This window comes from Oncorhynchus tshawytscha, linkage group LG01 (genome assembly GCF_018296145.1).
Source record: "Oncorhynchus tshawytscha isolate Ot180627B linkage group LG01, Otsh_v2.0, whole genome shotgun sequence".
Taxonomy (NCBI): Eukaryota; Metazoa; Chordata; class Actinopteri; order Salmoniformes; family Salmonidae; genus Oncorhynchus; species Oncorhynchus tshawytscha.
The window spans coordinates 13631555-13654221 of NC_056429.1; the positions used below are offsets into that span (position 1 = coordinate 13631555).

Sequence of the window (22667 nt, forward strand, 5' to 3'; positions counted from 1 at the left end):
AAATGACCAACCGCATGGACAACCCGTAAAGTACATTATAATATAATTGTATTCAACATCCTGGCATGTTGAGGTCATGAGGAAAGTTTCCTGACACAAAACACTAATTTCTGCCAGACATAAAATTCACTGGAATTCAACGTAGGGTTTCCAGTAAATAGTTCAACAGCCTACTTTGTAGTACTGATGTAATTCCATCAAGTGTTATTTGAAAATGTTATGGGATACGCAATTGTTTTGGTGGCGACCCTTTGAGTGTGGCTTTAAGAGAAAGAAAGGCACCTCCCACATGTTGCTTTTCGTCCATGCAACAGGTTGTCCACCTGTACTGCTTGCTCTGACTGTATCGGCAGCCACACTGCTCGCACCGTCTTTTCAAAGGAGCAGAATAAACGAAAACCTCCGAGTTGCCTCGACTCACGTGCCCAAAAACTCCGCCCTCGCATTTGTGTCAAGAAACATTTAACTCGAGTCGTCGTCACAGCTCCAAAAAACACCGGGGAATATAGACAATTTCGACGACCGCCACGTAGGCTACACTGTGGGGGAAAGGAGTTTTACCTGTGTTGTTGTAAAACATGTTAGACCCGTCCTCCAGCGAAGACTCGGGAGGAGAAATTGACGAGGACAATGAAGTTCCAAAAGACTCCCCAAAAAAGCCTTTGACTTCCTCGGGGCAAGGAGGTAAACATAAACGACCACCTGCGGACCAACCACAAGCCGAAAGTCCTTCCGCCGGAGACGAGCAGAAAAATGAGAAAGAAAGACTTCAGAAAGAGGAAGCTGAGCGGAAAAGTAAACTACAGATGTATGTATTTGTGTTGCGATGTATAGCATACCCTTTCAATGCCAAACAACCCACGGATATGGCACGCAGGCAACAGAAGGTGAGTGATCGCAAATAAACGCACGGTCACAGCGAACACCTTTCAAAGTAGCCAATTGAATCACAAGCACCTGCTTTCTTTTCAAGTTTTGCGCTCCACTGCCAGCCAGGCGAGGTGAAACAGTTTCACCCAACTTGAAGCAAATTTTAAAGCGTCAATTGGTAGTTGAAACATGTAATCCTCGACATTGTAATGTTAAAAAGCTGAGTGGGGGCTGGAGAAATGGAACCACTCAAATTCATAGACAGTTATGGATGCAAGGACTGACATATAAACATTATACATTTAATATTGTTTTAAGGCTATACAATGTTTGTTTACATTCCTTTATTTTACAAACATTTGTGTAAAACAAGTTTATATTTTGTGTCTGATGGGGTTCGACAGTTGAACTAAGCTCATGAGACATAAATGATTATTTTGAAGTATTTAATTTATAAATAAGTCCTAAAATGGGTGTAGCTACACAAATTGCACATTTAAACCATGTATGCAAATAACATATCAGAAGATCTTCAACTCATAGCTTTTTCCAAAATTATTGAATACACGTAAGCCTAAAAGTTATGATGGAGCGTTGTACTTTTTTAAATCTTCAAATGCCTTCATTTGTTGTGACAGGGCTGAGTGCAGGTGTCATCTCCATCCTTTGCTCCCACATAAACTGAATGAATGATGGATGTTTAATATGGTCAATATTAGGCCTACATTGGCTATTGAACATTTTATTGAGTGCTTAAAAACAGATTAAATCTATTTGCAGACAATTTAGTATTTTAGATATGGCCATTGACTCCTAAACTTTGGTTTGACGCTATGCCCAAGCGCTCAACAAAGCTCACAATCTATTTTTAAAGAATTCACTCACCGGCTCTGCGATATTCTTCTTGGAGCCAGGCCAGCAACTGTTTATTTTCTACGCAAGTAATTCTGATATGCACCTGCCATCACATTAGTGGAAATGTCCATTAGGGCATGTATTTCACATCTTGGTCACATCCAGAGAGAGAGAGAGAGAGAGGTGTCTGCTTGACTTAGAAGGGGAAAAAATAGGTCTGATTTGCGCTCAAACGAAGGCAAAAAAATACTGCTTCTCACAGCGCTCATGCATAAACCCCCAGGATCGTAATTCATTGAGAGAAGTGGAACCGCTGGAGCGCTTGTATTGATTTTGGTGTTGTATTATGAAAACACCTCAAATCCCATGAGCCCAATGGAAAGAGGCAACTGGTGGAGACATTGTGTTATAGGGAAGGGCCAGTGTTGGGATTGAGTCCAAATTAGCACATGGAGGAATCCTCAGAGAGATTAGAGAAGTAGGTTCACTTGGTTTGCATAGTCTTATGCTGCTGCTGCTTTCCTGTTCTATGTCCATCTTCCTTACAGTAAACACATTTCACCCTGGCTCACTTAAGGACAGAATTATTTTAAGTCACTGACCATGACAAACGGATGTCTTACTGTGTGTGTGTGTGCTTCCACTTGCAGGGCCACGACACTACTTGTATCCAACTCGTTTTTTCACTGCCATCCCAGCTGACCACAGCGAATTGGTGCTCTCTTTGCCGCAGTGGGGCGGCAGGTAGCTTAGTGGTTAGTGTTGGACTAGTGACCGAAAGTTTGCAAGATTGAATCCCTGAGCTGACAAGGTAAAAATCTGTCGGTCTGCCCCTGAACAAGGGAGTTAGCCCACTGTTCCTAGGCCGCCATAGAAAATAAGAATTTGTTCTTAACTGACTTGCCTAGTTAAATAAAGGTAAAATAAAAAAGTTGTCTAGCTTCCATGGTTGAATGATAATTGAGCCATCAAACCCACAGGGCCATTTGATTACCTTTCAGGAGTCTTATGGCTTGGGGGTAAAACATTTTGAGAAGCCTTTTTGTCCTGGATTTGGCACTCCGGTACCGCTTGCCATGCGGTAGTAGAGAGAACAGTCTATGACTGGGGTGGCTGGGGTCTTTGACAATTTTTAGGACCTTCCTCTGACACCGCCTGGTGTAGAGGTCCTGTATGGCAGGCAGCTTAACCCCAGTGATGTACTGGGCTGTACGCGCTACCCTTTAGTGCCTTGCGGTCAGAGGTAGAGCAATTGCCGTACCAGGCAGTGATGCAACCAGTCAGGATGCTCTCGATGTTGCAGCTGTAGAACCTTTTGAGGATCTCAGGACCCAAGCCAAATCTTTTTAGTTTCCTGAGGGGGAATAGGCTTTGTCGTGCCCTCTTCATGACTGTCTTGGTGTGTTTGGACCATTCTAGTTTTGTTGTTGATGTGGACACCGAGGAACTTGAACCCCGCCTACCACTGTTGTCATCTGCAAACTTAATGATGGTGTTGGAGTCGTGAGATTGAGATTTATAACTTTGTGGCTGTGGTAACTAGTGACGATCCTATTGCTGTCCCTCACTTGCCCCCATGTCTTGTCTCCAGAGAGATTTTAGACACAATCAAACACTGGTCTTGGCAATGGAGATAAACTGACCCCCCAAATCGTTGTTGTTCAAAGAAAACGTCATGTCCAATGATATCAATCAAAAGCCTTCTGTGGATCAGCTTTTTTTCTGGATCCATTATATATCTCCAGTATAATTCCTGGAGATATTGCAGGTTTCATAAGTTTACCGTAACTGGAGAAACCAGCTCTACTGCGTCAGTCTCCTCCTTATTTGCGTAGTTGACTGGTTGTAGTGGGACTGAAGTAGTCACGTGCTGACTAGCCATCTCAGTATCTCTATCTGACTCTTGTCTCAGGTACTGTAACTGTCTTATGACGAACCATAGGATCAAACAGAACATTCATTGTCAATACAGTGTATCACAGTATAACCACATAAACTGGCTCCGCCAATGTATTGGGAACTGCTTCAGAAAGGCTTTTACACAGGCAGCTCAATTCTTCTCCTTTGACACCAATTGGTCTTTTGACCAATCACATAAGATCTTTTCACATGAAATATTTTTCAGAGCTGATCTAATTGGTCAAATTTAGTGGGGGGAAAAGATCAGAATTTGGCTTCCTGTGTGAACGCAGCCTTATTTGCTTTCCCTCCTCCAGACTAGAGGTCGACGATTATGATTTTTCAACGCCGATACCGATTATTGGAGGACCCAAAAAGTTGATACCGATTAATCGGCCGATTTAATTATTGTTTTTTTTTGCATCTTTTTTTTACATTTCATTTTTTGTTGTTGTTGTAATAATGACAATTACAACAATATTGAATGAACACTTATTTTAACTTAATATAAAACATCAATAAAATCAATTTAGCCTCAAATAAATAATGAAACATGTTTAATTTGGTTTCAATAATGCAAAAACAAAGTGTTGGAGAAGAAATGTGCCATGTAAAATGTGCCATGTAAAATGTGTGCCATGTAAAATATGTGCCATGTAAGAAAGCTAACGTTTAAGTTCCTTGCTCAGAACATATGAAAGTTGGTGGTTCCTTTTAACATGAGACTTCAATAGTCCAAGTTAATAGGTTTTAGGTTGTAGTTAATATAGTATTTATAGGAATATTTCTCTCTATACCATTTGTATTTCATATACTTTTGACTTGGATGTTCTTATAGGCACTAGTATTGCCAGTGTAACAATATAGCTTCCGTCCCCCTCCTCGCCCCTACCTGGGCTCGAACCAGGAACACATCGACAACACCCACACTCGAAGCATCGTTACCCATCGCTCCACGAAAGCTGCGGCCTTTGCAGCGCAAGGGGAATAACTACTCCAAATCTGGAAAAACCTGCTGAAAGAGCTGCTGGCAAAACCCATGAAAGTGCTGTTTGAATGAATGATTACGGGCCTGCTGCTGCTCAGTCAGACTGCTCTATCAAATCAGACTTAATTATAACATAATAACACACAGAACTACGAGCCTTTGGTCATTAATATGATCGAATCCGGAAACTATCATTTCGAAAACAAAACGTTTATTTCAGTGAAATACGGAACCGTTCGGTATTTTATCTAACGGGTGGCATCCCTAAGTCTAAATATTCTTGTTACGTTGCACAACCTTCAATGTATGTCATAATTACGTAATATTCTGGCAAATTAATTCGCAATGAGCCAGGCAGCCCAAACTGTTGCATATACCCTGACTCTGCGTGCAATGAACGCAAGAGAAATGACACAATTTCACCTGGTTAATATTGCCTGCTAAACTGGATTAGTAGTTATAAGTAGTGATTAATGGTTTTTTATAAGATAAGTTTAATGCTAGCTAGCAATTTACATTGGCTTCTACTGCATTCGCGTAACAGGCAGCCTACTTGTGGAGTGCAATGGTTATCATGGTCTAGATAACTGTGCGGTTGCAAGATTGGTACCCCTGAGCTGACAAGCGGAAAATCTGTCGTTCTGCCCCTGAACAAGGCAGTTAACCCACAGTTCCTAGGCAGTCATTGAAAATAAGAATGTGTTCTTAACTGACTTGCCTAGTTAAATAAAAGGTATCAAATACATAATAAATAATAATAATCGGAAATCAGCGCCCAAAAATACAGTTTTCCGATTATGAAAACGTCAAATCGGCCCTAATTAATCGGAATGGCCGATTTTAATCGGCCGACCTCTACTCCAGACCTCTGATTGCCAGGTCCCAGAGGACCATAGATCAGGGCCATAGACCACTAACGGATTAGTCCATCAGTACAAAAAAAGTAAAATTGACTGAAGCTAGATGATTGCTAATGCAACAGTGTGCCTAGCAGATTTATTGAAGAATGGATTGAGAGGACACACAGTTTATTTTTCACTGAACCCACATTTTTCATTTTTAACTCACAGAATACATTTACATTTTAACGAGTTTACTAGAAATCATGCTTTTTCCTAACACATTTTGGTGCCAAATTGATTCTGCTTGTGTCAATGACTTCTTTCTGTTGCCTTACTTGTGACCGCTTCTACTGCACTGTCATTCCTTCTTTGCATTGGACTGCAAATCGGGCCACAGCATTGGTCCATTTTTTTAAAAAAGGAGGAGAGAGTAGGTACTGTCCACGAGGAGCTGAATCAAACTTTCTCTCCCATAAGGCTTGCCTTCTCCTGATTAGCTGCCATGAGTAGTGTAATAATATTGAGGATTTCAATTAACTTACATGAGAATGGCAGTAACGGTAAAAATACATTTGATAATATTCTCTCTTCGGTCTCTCTTGACAATCCTCATAGTAACCGGAGAGAAAGCTGTTAGTCTCCCCTACTCACTTTTTGTCTCCAAGCATGCATGACAGCCAAGGACCGCCTCAGGAACACCTCTCCCATGCATCCTTCCTTCCACATGTCTAATCATCTGGTTTAATTGCTTATTAATTGTGCTTCACAATTTGATGTTAAAGGATACGTCTCCCTGTGTAGCTCTGTGGACTGGTGGGTGAAATTGGCGGCCCATAATGTTTCTTCAGGCATACTTCCATCCTGTTTGTCCCTTGACAATTTCCCTCTGTGGATCTTCCCAGGGGCTTATGTAACTCACTTCCTCCTCACCCTCCACTGCCAACAAGTGACTGGACAGTTCAGTGGGACTTTCTGAGTAGAGATGCTGCGTGGAGAGTTGTAGACTCGGAGAAACCCTGAGGGCAGAGCTAGCCCTATAACCCCATTGTGTGTCTTGTTGCTACCCTGGTTTAGAGTCCAGATCTGGAGGGGATACCATGATACCATGGGTTCATCACTCTGTAAATGTCCTTAGGTATCTTGAAAGGTGCAAATAAAATGTGTTATTATTCTAGCCCATAGATTTTTGGCTGTCAATGTAGCAGGACAAGATGATGCCAATATAGCTCTTGGTTGCTTAAATGAGGTCGATAACAGCTATTAGTTGTTGCAAAAGTTGACATGCTTGGCATTGCCTGGAGTGACAGGCTTTGGAATAGATTGTGTTAGGATGTCTCTCAGGTAGACCTACAATATTATTGATCATCTTTGGAGAAGAGACTAATGTTTGATACTACAGAACAGTGTAAGGAAATAAGAATCCAAGGCTTTGTATTGTTTCATGAACAAAAAGGTTGGAAAACACCCAATAGTCTTGCACACAATTGTTTTGGAAACTGCATTTTTCTACATTCCATTTTGCAGTAACGGGCAGTAACGTTTTAAATCAATAAAGGCCTTTCTAATTATGTTTTTTCCCATGTGTTGTTGGAGGCTTGTTTGGTCAGCCACTTTGCTGTTGAATTTCTTCTGCCACACGGTCATGCTCATGCCAATGGAAATCATGATATTGTGGCCACCTCAGAGGACACTATTTGGCCTATAACCTACATTTCAATGGGCTTTTTTCCCCAAAGTACCTTTTGTGTCCCTCATTGAGAAACGGCACAATGTTGTTTTTTTTGTCCCCTCGATCAGTGTATCTTCCCACATTTTTATCTCTTGTTTTGTTTACAGAGAGTACCGTGATGCTATCTCAAGAATTGACTGTTGGCTTAATTTGTAACACCCTTGAGAGGACACGGGTGTCGTTGTTTTTCTGTATGTTTGTAAATGCTTTTGGGCATATTAAATATCTGGGGTCATCTCTCTAAATAGTGCCAGTAGGGGCCTATGCCAGCAGATCCGGTCTGTGGGTCTGCTTGCTAATGAAGTCCCTGGGGACGGATCCAGTACTACTCAATATGTTGCGCATGTGTGTTCAGGAGATAATTTGTGCTCCCAGAAGCTCTGGGGAGGGTTCTCTGAGGCACTCATTTGCACGTTTTATGATTTTGTCAGACTATAGACAAAATGGAACACATGCTATGACGTTTTGGAGCGGGCTTGTACTTGTAGTAACATTTTGGGTTCAATTTCCGGAAATCCTCCACTGCAGCGAAGTTGAACCTTTTTATTTGGAATGCCAATGTTTTTTCTCTATTGACCTTCATCCATCCTTTTGAATCACTTTTTATTTTATACGATGACATTTAATTTGATATTTTTGAGTTCAAACATCAGGGGCAAATCCTTTTCAGTTCTACCTCTAGCAAACACTGACAAGTTGGTAACTTCCCAAAGATGCAACTACCTCACAAAATATTGGTCACAGGTTTGATCCTCTCTCCCCTCTTAATGCCTTAACAGCCATGGTTTGACAGTGAGCATTTTCTGATACAGTAGCAACAGATTTGAATGAATATGTGCTAGTACATAGCATGTAAAAAAACATGTCCCTTGGTAACCTAGTATTTTACAATGATTGGCTACTTTTATGCCACAAGCAACTTTCATTTTCCATAGTTCTTGAACTGGCTGACAATGACACCTGGAGAAAAATGATGAAAAGCAATACTATTTGTGTATTCATACCAAAGTTAGACAAATATATCTCAACTCCACCATACCACATCCTCGGAGTTGAGTGCAGACGAGAGTTTTTGAAGGGAACTTCTGACTCCTTCAAGTCGCTGTGCAATCGATCATTTTTTAAAAGTATATTCTTACACCCTTCCCGTGTACCGATGTTTGTCCTCTGATGCGTGCCTTTCTTTGTTTACTGAAATCCATAATTTTAATTAAAACAATAAGTACAACCGCCAACCTGTTGCTGTACCGATTTGAATCTCAACAAGGAAACGGTCTGTGGTTGTATTTGATTAACGTTTTATTAAAAAGTATGGATTTCAACTAACAAAGGCACGCAACAACAGAGGACAAACAGGTAAACGGTAAGGAGGTAACCTTTTTGAAGTATCGATTTGACAGTGAGTCAGAGGTTCACTCAAACTCTTGTCTGCATTAACTCAAGATGTGGTATCGTGGAGTTGAGATGTACTGGCTGGCTCTACCAAAGTAGGCCTAATAGTCTTAAAACGAGAATTAGCACACCACTCAATTATCTGCCTCATTGAATTGGTTCCTTCTGATGAGCTGTGTGTGTGTGTGTGTGTGTTTGAGCACAGTTTGTTTCCTCACAGGGTATTGATTGAGCAAACACAATGTGCAATGCTTTTGGAGGTTTGCGTCTTTGAAATTGAAAATGACACGTTGTATAAGCAATCAGTCTGTCTTTCATGCCCTGTCCTTCAGGCTAAAGTCACTTCTGATAGAATCTTATCTGAGGGCCGTGGTGACAGATTGGCAACCGAGACTGATCCATCATACACCTTTTAATTACATCTCTCTCCGTCAGTCACGAGAAGATCTTCCATTGTTCTCAACATCTTATTTTCTTCACTCTCAATGACTATGGGAGAATCTCAATTGCATACTCACGTCCTCTCGCCTCATTGTCAAAACCCATTGGAGGAGAAGGTCAGAGGGGAGGTTCTCCCTATGTTACAACATTTCTCAAGAGTCTAATTACATCTTTTGTGTTCGTTTCCTGCTTTTAGATGCATCGTTTTCCTCCTGTGTATAATTTCCTGGTTTTTACTATGCTCTGTGAGCTGAATAAAGCTCATTTCAACTGATTTGGTAGAAATTATAATTCTGCTCCCAACTCCGTATATTCAACTGCTTTGTGATTCCAAAAAAATACATTCCTGGCCATGCATTTGCATTGAATGCCCTGTGGCATTTTCTCTGGTCTTAAAACCAGCTTTTGGCTGAATCATAATTCCACCCCTCCTAAACACTAAACACCAGTAAAGATACGTTTGGAAAATTTAAACCTGCTCAGATGAACGTTTTGGAGCTATTAATATTCTTTTTTAATCAAAAGGATTCTGAAGTTAAACTTGGTCAAACTGAAAATCTGTAGAATAAGGAAAATATCCCCAGCCCATATCTGAAGAATGACTTTTCCATCATAACACCGACGTTGCCTTTGGCAGCCTTGTTATCGGATCATATTCCTTCCACTTGTGGAAATTGGAAGGCTCTGTCTTCAAAAGAGACTCAGTTGGCAGAATGTCGGCATGACAGAAGAGGTGGCACTAGAGAGGGGGAGATGGGGAGAGATGGAATATGAAAACGAAGGCTTACTGTGACTTGAGTGAAGCTGCCCCCAGGTTTGTCACGACTCATTCCGCCCCTCAGCGCCTAGCTGTTCTCAGCTGATAAAGACACACGCGCAGACTGCACACTGGTCTAGCCCCTTGTCTTCTCATGTGATGAGGACCAGAGTCTTGTTACAGTAGGTGTGTATTAATAACTCAGCTGTGATTGACAGTATCACCATCCACTAACTCGCTGTGTGACAACATCCTGTTCTCTATAATACTTAATATCCCTGTTGCTGTGTTGGTTTCTCCATTTGAGTTGGTGTTATGAGGGTACACAACTGTAAGTAGGTGGATGTCCTTTCTGGTGAACAGGCATGTTTCCAACTCCCTTCTGAGGTAATGCCAGAGAAGCACTCGGGTGCCATTCTTTGTGATTATGTATACAGTTACATATTAAATGCATGTACGTATAGGATACAGCAACTCATTTGAGGTCATGGTGCTCTGACGAAGGAGCTTTCTCAGACTTGCGAGACTGTTGAAGCGATGCTATCCACTATGTTTTGAGGAGTTTAGTTTGCCTCATCTTCATCTAGCATTAAAACCTCATGTTGCTTGAGTAATTGTCCCTCCTTGAACGTGGACAGTTGTAGGCACTTTCTCTAACTTTCACAACTCGGAAATTATGCATTTGACACTGGCACACTAAGTACCCCCCCCAGCTTTATTTTAGCTTCTTCTTTCTCTCCCTCACTCATTTCCAAGTCCCTTTCTTCTCTCGTCCCCCTGCCGGAAATGGGAGACCGGACAAGACAGGTGCTGTAATCGCTCATTTGATCTCCTCAATGCCTCTGTCAACCTCAAGCTCTTCAGGTTCCGCCGTCTGTGCTGTCAACCCCAATGTTGGTTTTTTTCTGACTGTTTTCCATGTTATTTGGTTAGTTCTCTTAGGCATCCTCATAGATAACAACATAATTATCATGGGACTGCCCATAATTTCCCTCTGGCCAACGGCAATTAGAGGCCAAGCGTTTGCCTTAGGACGCAAAGGTGCGTCATGAGTCAGGGAGATGGTCTTAGTGGGGGAATGTTTTAGTGGGTGGAATATTAGGACAATTGACAAAGTTGCAGCTAAACAATGCAAATTATTATGGTACAGATATATGGACACTTAATCATCATGGTGCTTTTTAATGGTAATTTTTCAAACATTAGTTGTGGTAAGTATTATTAAAACTTGGGTTTCATTATGGTAAGCAGGGAAATAAGTATAGCAAGTTTAATTGTAATGGCTTAGCAGATTTTATTTTTTACATGGCTAAAAGAGAATATATCTATTGTTTACAGGAAACTCATTCTACAAATATAGATGAGGTTGGGTGGAAAAAGGACTGGGAGGGAGATATATTTTTGTCATGGTCAAATAAGCTCAAAAGGGGTGATTATACTAATTAATACACATTTTGATCAGATTGTGTGAACTGTGCAAACAGATCCGCAAGGAAGATGGATTATTTTAAATGTATGCTGTAGGACTAAAAACAGATCTGGCTATTTAATCAATAAAATAATGGCCAACACTTTTTTGAATATAGATAGATAAATAATAGAGATCTGAGCTCATAAGCAACAAAATAATATTTTATTATGGTGAGAGATTATATTACTGTTTTAAGTACCTCAATGGATCGTAAAGGAAATCATTCCACAAACTATCATCCTCAAGCACTTTAGGAGATGACAAAGATCATGGATACATTAGAACTAGTGGATATATGGAGGTTGAAAACCCTGACCTACTGCGATATACATGGAGGCTTAATCAAGCTTGATTACTTCCTAGTCTCGTTCTTGCTGGCATCAAAAGTTAAAAATACAATTTTAAAAAGTATTAATAGGAGACCGAATGCGATCAGAGCATCTACTTGGCCTCCATATAACTCTTACATAATTTCCAAGTGGATGGGGATATTGTAAATGTAATCAAAGCCTAATGGATGACAATTTGTTCTTAACTAAGACAAAATAAATCAGTTTAGGTTAAAATAGATTAGACTAATAAAGAAATAGAGGAAGTAACAGCACCGGTAGATGGTAATGGAAACTGCACTGTAGAGGCATAAAATAGGTTAGAGGAAAAACAAAAAGAAATGCAGGTACTTAATCAAGAATGATAAAGTGTAATGTTTTAAAAAAAATAAAAGCAAATTGGATGAAAAATGCACAGCATTTTTCTTGAATCTTCAACACAGAAATTCTACCAAAAACAATTTACAGAAACTCGTTACAAATGGAGTTATCCATGATTCACAATTATATTTTGAAAAGGGAAGCAAAATATTTTAAGCACATGTTTTCTTTTGTCTCCTCCATTTCCACTGAATGATGTTAACTGTAAGGATTTCTTTCCTAATAATAATGATAATAATGTAACATTTTGAAATTTACAGAAATACTGGTGTGAAGGCGAACTTAGACTGAAATCTTTTCATTCTGGAAAAACACCAGGGCTTGACGATATACCAGTAGAGGTATATCAGACCTTTTTTTTATGTAATCAAAGATCCATTATTAGCATGTTTGAATTACTCTTATATAAATGGTAGACTTCCAGGTACTCAACAAGGTCTGATTTCATTACTTCTAAAACTTCTAAAAGACCCAGGTGGTAAGTATAAAGATCCAGTCCATTTAACAACTGGGGGCCTCTAACATTTCATTGTTGTGATGTTATAATCCTGGCGAAATGCATAGCATATAGAATTAAAAGGTTATACCAGATATTGTTCATTCTGATCAGGCAGGGTTTTTACATGGTCGATATATTAGAGATAGTATAAGACAATTACTTGAAACAATTGAACATTATGAAACATTGAAGATACCAGGTCTGTTCTTCATAACACATTTTAAAAAGGCATTTTGATAAAGTACAATTAGAATTGATATATAAATGCCTAGAATAGTTCGATGTAAAATAGTAAACAGTGGTTACTTCTCAAAGTATTGAGCTTTTAAGAGGAGTAAAACAAGGCTGTCCATTGTCTCCATATTTATTATGGCCATTGAAATGCTAGATATTAAAATTAGATCCAACAAGAACATCAAGGTGTTAGAAATCCAGGGGATTAAAAACAAAAGTGTCAATGTATGCTGATGACCTTAGTTTTTTCTTAAGTCTGCAATCTGGATCCCTGCACAGTCTCATTGAAGATCTTGATCACTTTTCTAGCCTCTATGGATTAAAACCTAATTATGACAAGTGTACCATATTATGTATTGGATCGCTAAAAAAGTGTTTACACTACCTTGTAGTTTACCAATAAAATGGGCAGATGGTGAAGTAGAGATATTGGTATTCGCATCTCAAAAAATATAAATGAATTTACCACAATTCATTTCAATAGAAAGTTAGCAAAACTAGATAAGATTCTGCAACCATGGAGAAGTAAATACTTGTCTAATTTATGGAAAAATCACATTGATTAACTCTTTGGTCCTGTCACAGTTTACTTACTTACTAATGGCACTGCCTACTCCAGATTATTAATTTAAAAAAATCATATGAGCAAAAAATATTTCATTTTATTTGGAATGCTAAGCCAGACAAAATTAAACGTGCCTATTTATATAATGAATATGAGTTTGGGGGGCTACAAAAAAAACCACAAGGGTAACATTAAAGTATTAGAACATGAAGGACAAACAATACAGCATCAAGACACTATCAAACATGTATCAGTCTTTCTGCAACAGAGCCATCCTTATGTGTGAGGGTGTCTACTACTACTATCAAACATGTATCAGTCTTTCTGCAACAGAGCCATCCTTGTGTGAGGGTGCGTGTGCATGATAGTGATATAAAATACATGTCATAGTTTCCTTTTTCATGACCACAATCTTGTGAAACTTGAACCCTCCAAGATCCCTCCCCCACAGTTCCCCAATAGCTGTCCTTCAACCATTCAAGACCCCTTCCACAGTCCCCCACCCCCAAGAACCCTCCCCAATGCACCAACAACCAAGAGAATGAACTAAAGAGAAAAAGGAAAGACAGAAGAAAACGGCAAACAACAATGCACATTTTTAAAATTTTTAAATAATACATTTAAAACAAAGGACATCAAGGACAACGGAAATCCTAACAGCAAAGCCTTCTTTATGTTTCTGTGCATGTCTGGCACTATTACATGTATGTGTGTGTTCTCGTATGTGTTTATTTGATTGAAAGTGTGTGTATATGCATGTGTACAAACACCTGCACGGCGTCAGCCTCGGGAAAACCGGCATTAGTTGTAAAAACACTGCCACTTAGTGTCATTCAAATGTACTTTTATGTTTTATTTTGACTTTTTCCCCTTTTTATCTTTTGACCATCATTCTATCTCACACAGCAACTCCACTCCCAATTGTCTCCAATTCCACATACCAACCCTCAGCTTCCCACAGCCCATCCCATCTATCTCTGCTGGCCACCCGCTTCGTGTTTCTACTCAACACATATCTTTCAACTATGCTATGATGTTTAACGTACAATTTCAATCTATCTATCTAATCGAATAGAATCTACAGATTGCGTGTTGAACATAAATACTTATACTAAGAGTATTAGTATATTAGTAATTGACTGACCCGGTCTCTCCAGATCTCCTAACAGTACTATTTGTAGGGTCAATTTAAATCAATGCTATATATTTTCAGCCATTCCTGAACCTGAGACCAGAAACGGGCTGCCTGAGGCCAATACCAAAATAAATGGTCTATTGATTCTGTATCCTCACAACCAAATCTGCAGAGCTTCGATGATTTGATGCCCAAATATTCAACATTTTGTTGGTGGCAAGAATTCTATATAATAATTTTTGCTGAAAAGCACGAAGTCTTGAATCTTGCGTTTTGTATATCAACTCATATTATTAACTATTAAAGCTTTAAACCTCTCACTAAAATATCACTCATACATAACTTATACTTAAACCCAAAATGGTTCTCCAGTAGAGTTTTAAGGTAAATAATTTCTTCAAAAATTGCCTTTTTGCCTTTATACAGATTACAACTTCTCATTTACAAATAATTCAAAATGTAATTTGGTTTAAAGTATCACCCTTAAACAAGCCATACAAAGCTGGTTACAATTTCAGTTTTATTCTCCAGAAAAGATGGAGCAAATCTTATAGTTATACTCAAATATACTGATTTAATCAAAAATGATTTATGAAAAAAAAATGTAAAAATAGTATTGTTTGTTAATTATACTCTGAATAGAAACTGAGGAGTTATGTCACATATTCCCATATAGTTTCGATAACTGCATATCTTCTCAATCCAAATTTACAACCAACTGATTGCAGCACTACCACAAAAATGGAGGAGGCAAGTGTAAAAAGGAGAAGGTAGGGAGCTTGAAATATATTTAAAATAAAATTGGCTGAACGGAACTGGCATAAACAGAAAAATATACCAGTTCCATCTGAGGACAAAAATGTTGACAGCTGCGCCATAAATGTTGCAAAATAAATGGGAGAATTTCGATGTACCAATTCCATGGCACATGGTGTATGAACTGGAACAAAAAACTACACTTGATTCAACACTTAATGTTTTTCAATTTAAATTATATTATTACATTCTTCCCACCAACAGAATGTTGTATGCCATATATATATATATATATATATATATATATATCTCAGCTGTGTAGATTTTGCTGCGAAGAGACAGAATCAATAGATAATTTATTCTTGTATTGCCCCTAATGTAGCTTGTTTCTGGTCACAGGTATAGGAATGGTTAAAGAAATTACAACATGCACTTAACATTAACCTTACAAATAGCAGTGTTGGGTGATTTGGAAAGCCATAGCCAGTCAATAAATAATAAGGTTTTCATCTTTAGCTCACAATTTGTGGATACTATGCGATTAGAAAGATTAAAAAATGTTGTAAAAAATCCCAGCACAATTAAAAAATATATGGCATATATATATACCCTATAGGCAGGGTAACCTAGTGGTTAGAGCGTTGGACTAGTAACCGGAAGGTTGCAAGTTCAAACCCCCGTGCTGACAAGGTACAAATCTGTCGTTCTGCCCCTGAACAGGCAGTTAACCCACTGTTCCTAGGCCATCATTGAAAATAAGAATTTGTTCTTAACTGACTTGCCTATTTAAATAAAGGTGTAAAAAAAAAAAAGGTAAGTGAATATTCATAATGCTTTTTCTGACTTCTGTTGACTCAACATGGCGGATATCTCTTTTGGTTGATTTGTCATCTGAGCGCCGTACTCCAATTATTGCATGGTTTGCTTTTTCCGTAAAGTTTATTTGAAATCTTTCACAGCGGTTGCATTAAGGAGAAGTGGATCTAAAATTCCATGTATAACACTTGTATTTTCATCAACATTTATATTTTCATCAACATTTATGATGACTATTTCTGGAAATTGATGTGGCTCTCTGTAAAATCACAGGATGTTTTGGAACTAGTGAACGTAACGCGCCAACTCATATTTTTGGATATAAATATGAACTTTACCGAACAAAACATACATGTATTGTGTAACAAAGTCCTATGTGTGTCATCTGATGAAGATCATCAAAGGTTGGTTATTCATTTGATCTATTTCTGCTTTTTGTGACTTCTCTTTGGCTGGAAAAATGGCTGTTTTTCTGTGACTTGCCTCTGACCTAACATAATCGGTTTGGTTTGCTTTCGTCGTAAATCCTTTTGAAATCGGACACTGTGGCTGGATTTACAACAAGTTTATATTTAAAATGGTTTAAAATACATGTATGTTTCAGGAATTTTAATTCTGGGATTTCTGTTTTGAATTTGTCGCCCTGCAGTTTCACTAACATAATCGGTTTGGTTTGCTTTCGTCGTAAATCCTTTTGAAATCGGACACTGTGGCTGGATTTACAACAAGTTTATATTTAAAATGGTTTAAAATACATGTATGTTTCAGGAATTTTAATTCTGGGATTTCTGTTTTGAATTTGTCGCCCTGCAGTTTCACTAGCTGCTGACAAGGTGAGACGCTACCGTCCCACATACCCTAGAGAGGTTAAACCCTTTACAATGAAGATCTGAAGTTATTTGGATTTTTACGAATTATCTTTGAAAGATAGGGTCCTGAAAAAGGGACTCTTCTGTGTGTGTGTGTTAAAAAAGCTGTAAGAAAAACTAAGATATTTGGGGGGGGGTTCAAAAAAACTTCAACTATAATTCAATACAACTAATGCATAATGGGAGAGGTTGGTGGTTGTGTGTGGGGGTTAGGGGTCGACTGAAGTAGATCATATTGTTCATTTGCATGGTCCACATTGCACCTTGCCCAGCCACTCTAATAAAGCACTCTTGTATTGGACTGGTTAGGAATTGTTGTGGCATATAGCTGGATGCTATGACAGGCCCTATGTGAACCCCTGAGATTGTCTCTGTGCCCGACCTTGTCAGTGGAAATGCAATGTACTTGTTGATAAAGGATTATGAATTTGGTGGAATTGAATGGTTTTACTGAGGCGGGTGCTTAGATTGGCAAATGTAATAAAAGACTTCTCTGCCACAGTGATGATCAACTGATTTCAAATGGCCTGCACAGACTGCTCTATCTGCTCTATCCAGCTTCCCATGTTCTATTTATATTCAGTCACTTGTGAAGTCACTGTTGCCATCTCCCATAGAGCTGGGACGACAAACCGATAAAATGACATCGAACGCACCGATCACTTATCGCAGGCATTTTGCTGGTATCGGTCATTACCATAAGTAGCCTATACTGGAGAAATGTGAAGTTTGAAGTGAAATAATTTGCTAATATGGTTAATGTTACAATTGACTGCTACAACCATAAACTAGTAGTAGTAATTTAAAGAATAATACAAATTTTAAAAACGGTGTTGCACTTTCATGTTTTATTAATTTTATTGTAATTGTCATCGTGATATGGCTTTTTGTCCATATGACCCAGCTCTACTCTTCCCTTTTCTCCTTCATCTCCGGTTCTATCTCCTCTTGTTCTCCTCCCGTGTCTTTTCCTTTCCTCTACCTCAATTGTCATCAGTTTCCTTCTTCCTCTCGTCCTCCCCCTCCTTGGCCTCTTATCCATTTCCTGCTGTGGCTTAGGGGAGTGCTATTCTGCCTCATTGGCTTCGCCTATCAGCGACTGTTAAAAGGAACCGTCTCCCTCCGATTCCATCACATGTCTTTCTCAAACACTTACTCTTTCCCTCTACCCTTTTTCTTTCTGTCATCCTTTCCTCCCTAACTTCCTCTCTCACACCCCAGATCTCCCTATAAGGTTCTTTCCTCACATATGTTCACCTTTCTTTTCACCACCTAACTCCTTCCATTAACTCTCCTATTAAATGTCTTTGCCTTGTTCCCTTCCTCCTCAACTCCCCCTCTTTCCCCTCCTATCTTCAGGATGTTACTTTCTCTCTTTCTCACAGGGTGTGTGGGTGTGGGTGGGTGTGTTAAGTAAATCAATGTTAGCAAATGGCTGGGAAAGCATGGCAATCCAGATACGTTCCTTCCCCTTGACATACTTGGACGTATTCATCTAAATTTGGACTCGTTTACTTTTCATATCATTATAAGGATGATATAATTACTGTCATAAAATATCTGACTGCTGTCCTTTCAGGAATTACAGCTGACATACTGCTTTCATGACTCACAAAACGTCATTCAAAGTTTAACCGTCATGGCAGTGTTTTGTCAGTTGATTTAGATTCCTGTTGGATTAATAGAGTATCAGAATTTTGTGCCAAACAGATTTTAGTACACTGATTTCCATGTTCCTGATTTTTTTTATTTTTTATTTTATTTTTTTAAAGTGGGAAACCCATTAAAGTGGTATTACAGACTTACAAGCGCCAGGATAGAGGGTTCAATGGCCGGGACCACCCATATGTAAAGATGTATGCGAGTCTGACCTATGTTGCTTTGGATAAAAGTGTCTGCTAAAAGGCATATGTTCGTCTGAATGGCTTTGCCCTTGAGACTCTTTCGGCAAGCCCCTCCACATGAGAAAGGCAGGGATACATGGCTAACACGGGTCTCTCTCTCTCACACTTATTACACATTTTTTTTGTTTCAGCCTGAATTCGAAATGGATTATATACAGTACCAGTCAAAGGTTTGGACACACCTACTCATTAAAGTTTTATTTAGACTATTTTCTACATTGTAGAAGACATTGTGAAGACATCAACTATGAAATAACACATGGAATCATGTAGGAAGCAAAAAAGTATTAAACAAATCAAAATATATTTTGTATTTGAGATTCTTAAAACTAGCCACCCTTTGCCTTGACAGTTTTGCACACTCTTGGCATTCTCTCAACCAGCTTCATGAGGTAGCCACCTGGAATGCATTTCAATTAACAGGTGTGCCTTAAGTTAATTTATGGAATTTCTTTCCTTAATGCAATCCTTTCCTTAATGCATTTTCGCCAATCAGTTGTTGTGACGAGGTAGGGGTGGAATACAGAAGATAGCCCTATTTGGTAAAAGACCAAGTCCATATTAGGGCAAGAACAGCTCAAATAAGCAAAGAGAAACAGTCCATTACTTTAAGACATGGTCAGTCAATCTGGAAAAACCAAGTGCTATGATGAAGCTGGCTCTCATGAGGACCGCTACAGGAAAAGAAGACCCAGAGTTACCTCTGCTGCTGAGGATAAGTTCATTAGAGTTACCAGCCTCAAGATTGCAGCCCAAATAAATGTTTTTTTACTGAGTTCAAGTATCAGACACATCTCAACATCAACTGTTCAGAGGAGACTGCGTGAAAAAGGCCATGGTCGAATTGCTGCAAAGAAACCACTACTAAGGGTCACCAATAAGAAGAGACTTGCTTGGGCCAAAAAACAATGGACATTAAACCGGTGGAAATCTGTCCTTTGGTCTGATGAGTCCAAATTTGATTCCAACTGCCGTGAGACGCAGAGTAGGTGAACAGATGATCTCTGTATGTGTGGTTCCCACCGTGAAACATGGAAGAGGAGGTGTGGGGGTGCTTTGCTGGTGACACTGTTTGTGATTTATTTAGAATTCAAAGCACACTTAACCTGCAAGGCTACCCATAATAGTCCCACAAATGTTTTTCTCCACCAGAACAATGACCCAACAGACCTCCAGGCTGTGTAAAGGCTATTTGACCAATAAGGAGAGTGATTGAGTGCTGCATCAGATGACCTGGTCACCACAATCACCTGACCTCAACTCATTTAAGATGGTTTGGAATGAGTTGGACCGCAGAGTGAAGGAAAAAGCAGCCAACAAGTGTTCAGCATGTGAGGGAACCTCCTTCAAGACAGTTGGAAAAGATTTCCAGGTGAAGCTAGTATAGAGAATGCCAAGAGCTTGCAAAGCTGTCATCAAATAAAATGTTATTTGTCACGTGCCAAATACAACAGGTATAGATAGATCTTAACCAACAATGCAGTTTTAAGAAAAAGTAAGCGATAAGAATAACAAATAATAAAGAGCAGCATTAAATGATAATAGCGGAGCTATATACTGGGGGTACCGGTACATAGTCTAGTTTAGAAGCTTCTTTGACCTAGACTTTGTGCTCAGGGTACCGCTTGTTGTGCGGTAGCAAAGAGAACAGTCGATGAAAAGGGTGGCTGAAGTCTTTGACAATTATTAGGGCCTTCATCGCACACTGCCTGGTATAGATGTCCTGGATGGCAGTGATGTACTGGGCCATATACACTATCCCCTGTAGTGCTTTCCGGTCGGAGACCGAGCAGTTACCATACCAGGCAGTGATGCAAACCCGTCAGGATGCTCTTGATGGTGCAGCTGTAAAACCTTTTGAGGACCCATGCTTAATCTTTTCAGTCTCCTGAGGGGGAATAGGTTTTGTCGTGCTCTCTCAACGTCTGGCTTGGTGTGCGTGGACCATGTTAGTTTGTTGGTGATGTGGACACCAAGGAATTTGAAGCTCTCAATCTGCTCCACTACTGCCCCGTCGATGAGAATGGGCTGTGCTTGGTCCTCCTTTTCCTGTAGTCTACAATCATCTCCTTTGTCTTCATTACGTTGAGGGAGAGGTTGTTGTCCTTGCACCACATGGTCAGTTCTCTGACCTCCCTATAGGCTGTCTCATCCTTGTCGGTGATCAGGCCTACCGCTGTTGTCATCGGCAAACTTAATGATGGTGTCATGCCTGACCGTGCAATCATGAGTGAATAAGGGAGTACAGGATGGGACTGAGCACACAACCATGAGGCCCCTGTGTTGAGGATCAGTGTGGCAGATGTGTTACCTACCCTTACTACCTGGGGGCGGCCCGTCAGGATGTCCAGGATCCAGTTGCAGAGGGAGGTGTTTAGTCCCAGGGTCCTTAGATTAATGATGAGCTTTGATGGCACTATGGTGTTGAACGCTGAGCTGTAGTCAATGAATAGCATTCACACACAGGTGTTCCTTTTGTCTATGTGGGGATTGCAGTAGAGATTGCATCTATTGATCTGTTGATGCGGTATGCAAATTGGAGTGGGTCTAGGGTTTCTGGGATAATGGTGTTGCAATGAGCCATGACCAGCCTTTCAAAGCATTTCATTGCTACGGGTCGGTAGTCATTTTAGGCAGGTTACCTTCGTGTTCTTGGGCACAGGGACTACGGTGGCCGGCTTGAAACATGTTGGTAGACAGAGAGGTTGAAAAATGTCAGTGAAGACACTTGCCAGTTGGTCAGCGCATGCTCGGAGTAGACATCCTGGTAATCTGTCTGGCTCAGCGGCCTTGTGAATATTAACCTGTTTGAAGGTTTTACACACATTGGCCGCGGAGAGCGTGATCCCACTGTCGTCCTGAACAGTTGATGCTCTCATGCATGTTTCAGTGTTACTTGCCTCGAAGCGAGCAAAGAAGTTATTTAGCTCGTCTGGTAGGCTCGTGTCACTGGGCAGCTCTCGGCTGTGCTTCCATTTTTAGTCTGTAATAGTTTGCAAGCCCTGCCACATCCGACGAGCGTCGGAGCCTGGGTAGTACGATTCGATCTTAGTCCTGTATTGAAGCTTTGCCTGTTTGATGGTTCATCGGAGGGCAGAGCAGGATTTCTTAAAAGCTTCCGGGTTAGCGTCCCACTCCTTGAAAGCGGCAGCTCTACCCCTTAGCTCAGTCCGAATGTTGCTTGTAATCCATGGATTCTGGTTGTGGTTTGTACATAGTCACTATGGGGATGACGTCCTCGATGCACTTATTGATGAAGCCGTTGAATAGTACAACGTAGGCAAAGGGTGGCTACTTTGAAGAATCTCAAAATTGTTTAACACTTTTTTGGTTACTACATGATTCCATATGTGTTATTTCCTGCGTGGGTGTGTCAAAGTTTGACTGGTACTGTATATATATTTTTTCACCCATCTACACACAATACCCCATAATGCAAAGTGATAACATGTTAGAATTTCCGGTAAAGTCTAAGAGCTTTGCACACCTGGATTGTACAATATTTGCACAAATCTTCCAGCTCTGTCAAGTTGGTTGTCGATCATTGCTAGACAGCCATTTGCAAGTCTTGCCATAGATTTTCAAGATGGTTCAATGTCTTGGTAAGCAACTCCAGTGTATATTTGGTGTTCTGTTTTAGGTTATTGTCATGGATGCTGTAGCTTTGTAGTGACCGGATGTATTGATACTCCATCCAAAGTGTAATTAATAACTTTCAACATGTTCAAAGGGATATTCAATGGCCTACAGTGGTTCCTCCTTTAAAAGTTGCAAGCTTGCACTGCGGGACTTTGAGGTACCCAGCGTCACTGCTTCATTGCTCCAGACTACCACAAGGGGGAGTTGGAGCACTCGTTATGTATTTGGGTCCCAAGGTTTTTATATGACCAATCATATCGTGTGGTTCCAATGACGAATTTTGACGCGAGCTACAC

At 39.9% G+C, this 22667-nt stretch overlaps 1 protein-coding gene across 8 annotated transcripts in view; it reads left to right on the forward strand.

The window, feature by feature from the left end:
* Positions 1-309: 309 nt before the first annotated feature.
* The window catches only part of cadps2 (Ca++-dependent secretion activator 2), a 274943-nt gene continuing 252585 nt past the window's right edge, over positions 310-22667 (forward strand). For 4 of the 8 annotated variants that reach the window (XM_024382104.2, XM_024382279.2, XM_024382194.2 and 1 more), the window contains exon 1: positions 311-887. In XM_024382104.2, the coding sequence (XP_024237872.1) occupies positions 579-887 (309 nt within the window). In that variant the 5' untranslated portion in view covers positions 311-578. Of the gene's footprint in view, positions 888-22667 lie in introns of all 8 variants that reach the window. The other 4 variants (XM_024382391.2, XM_024382574.2, XM_024382335.2 and 1 more) reach the window with 3 other exon arrangements.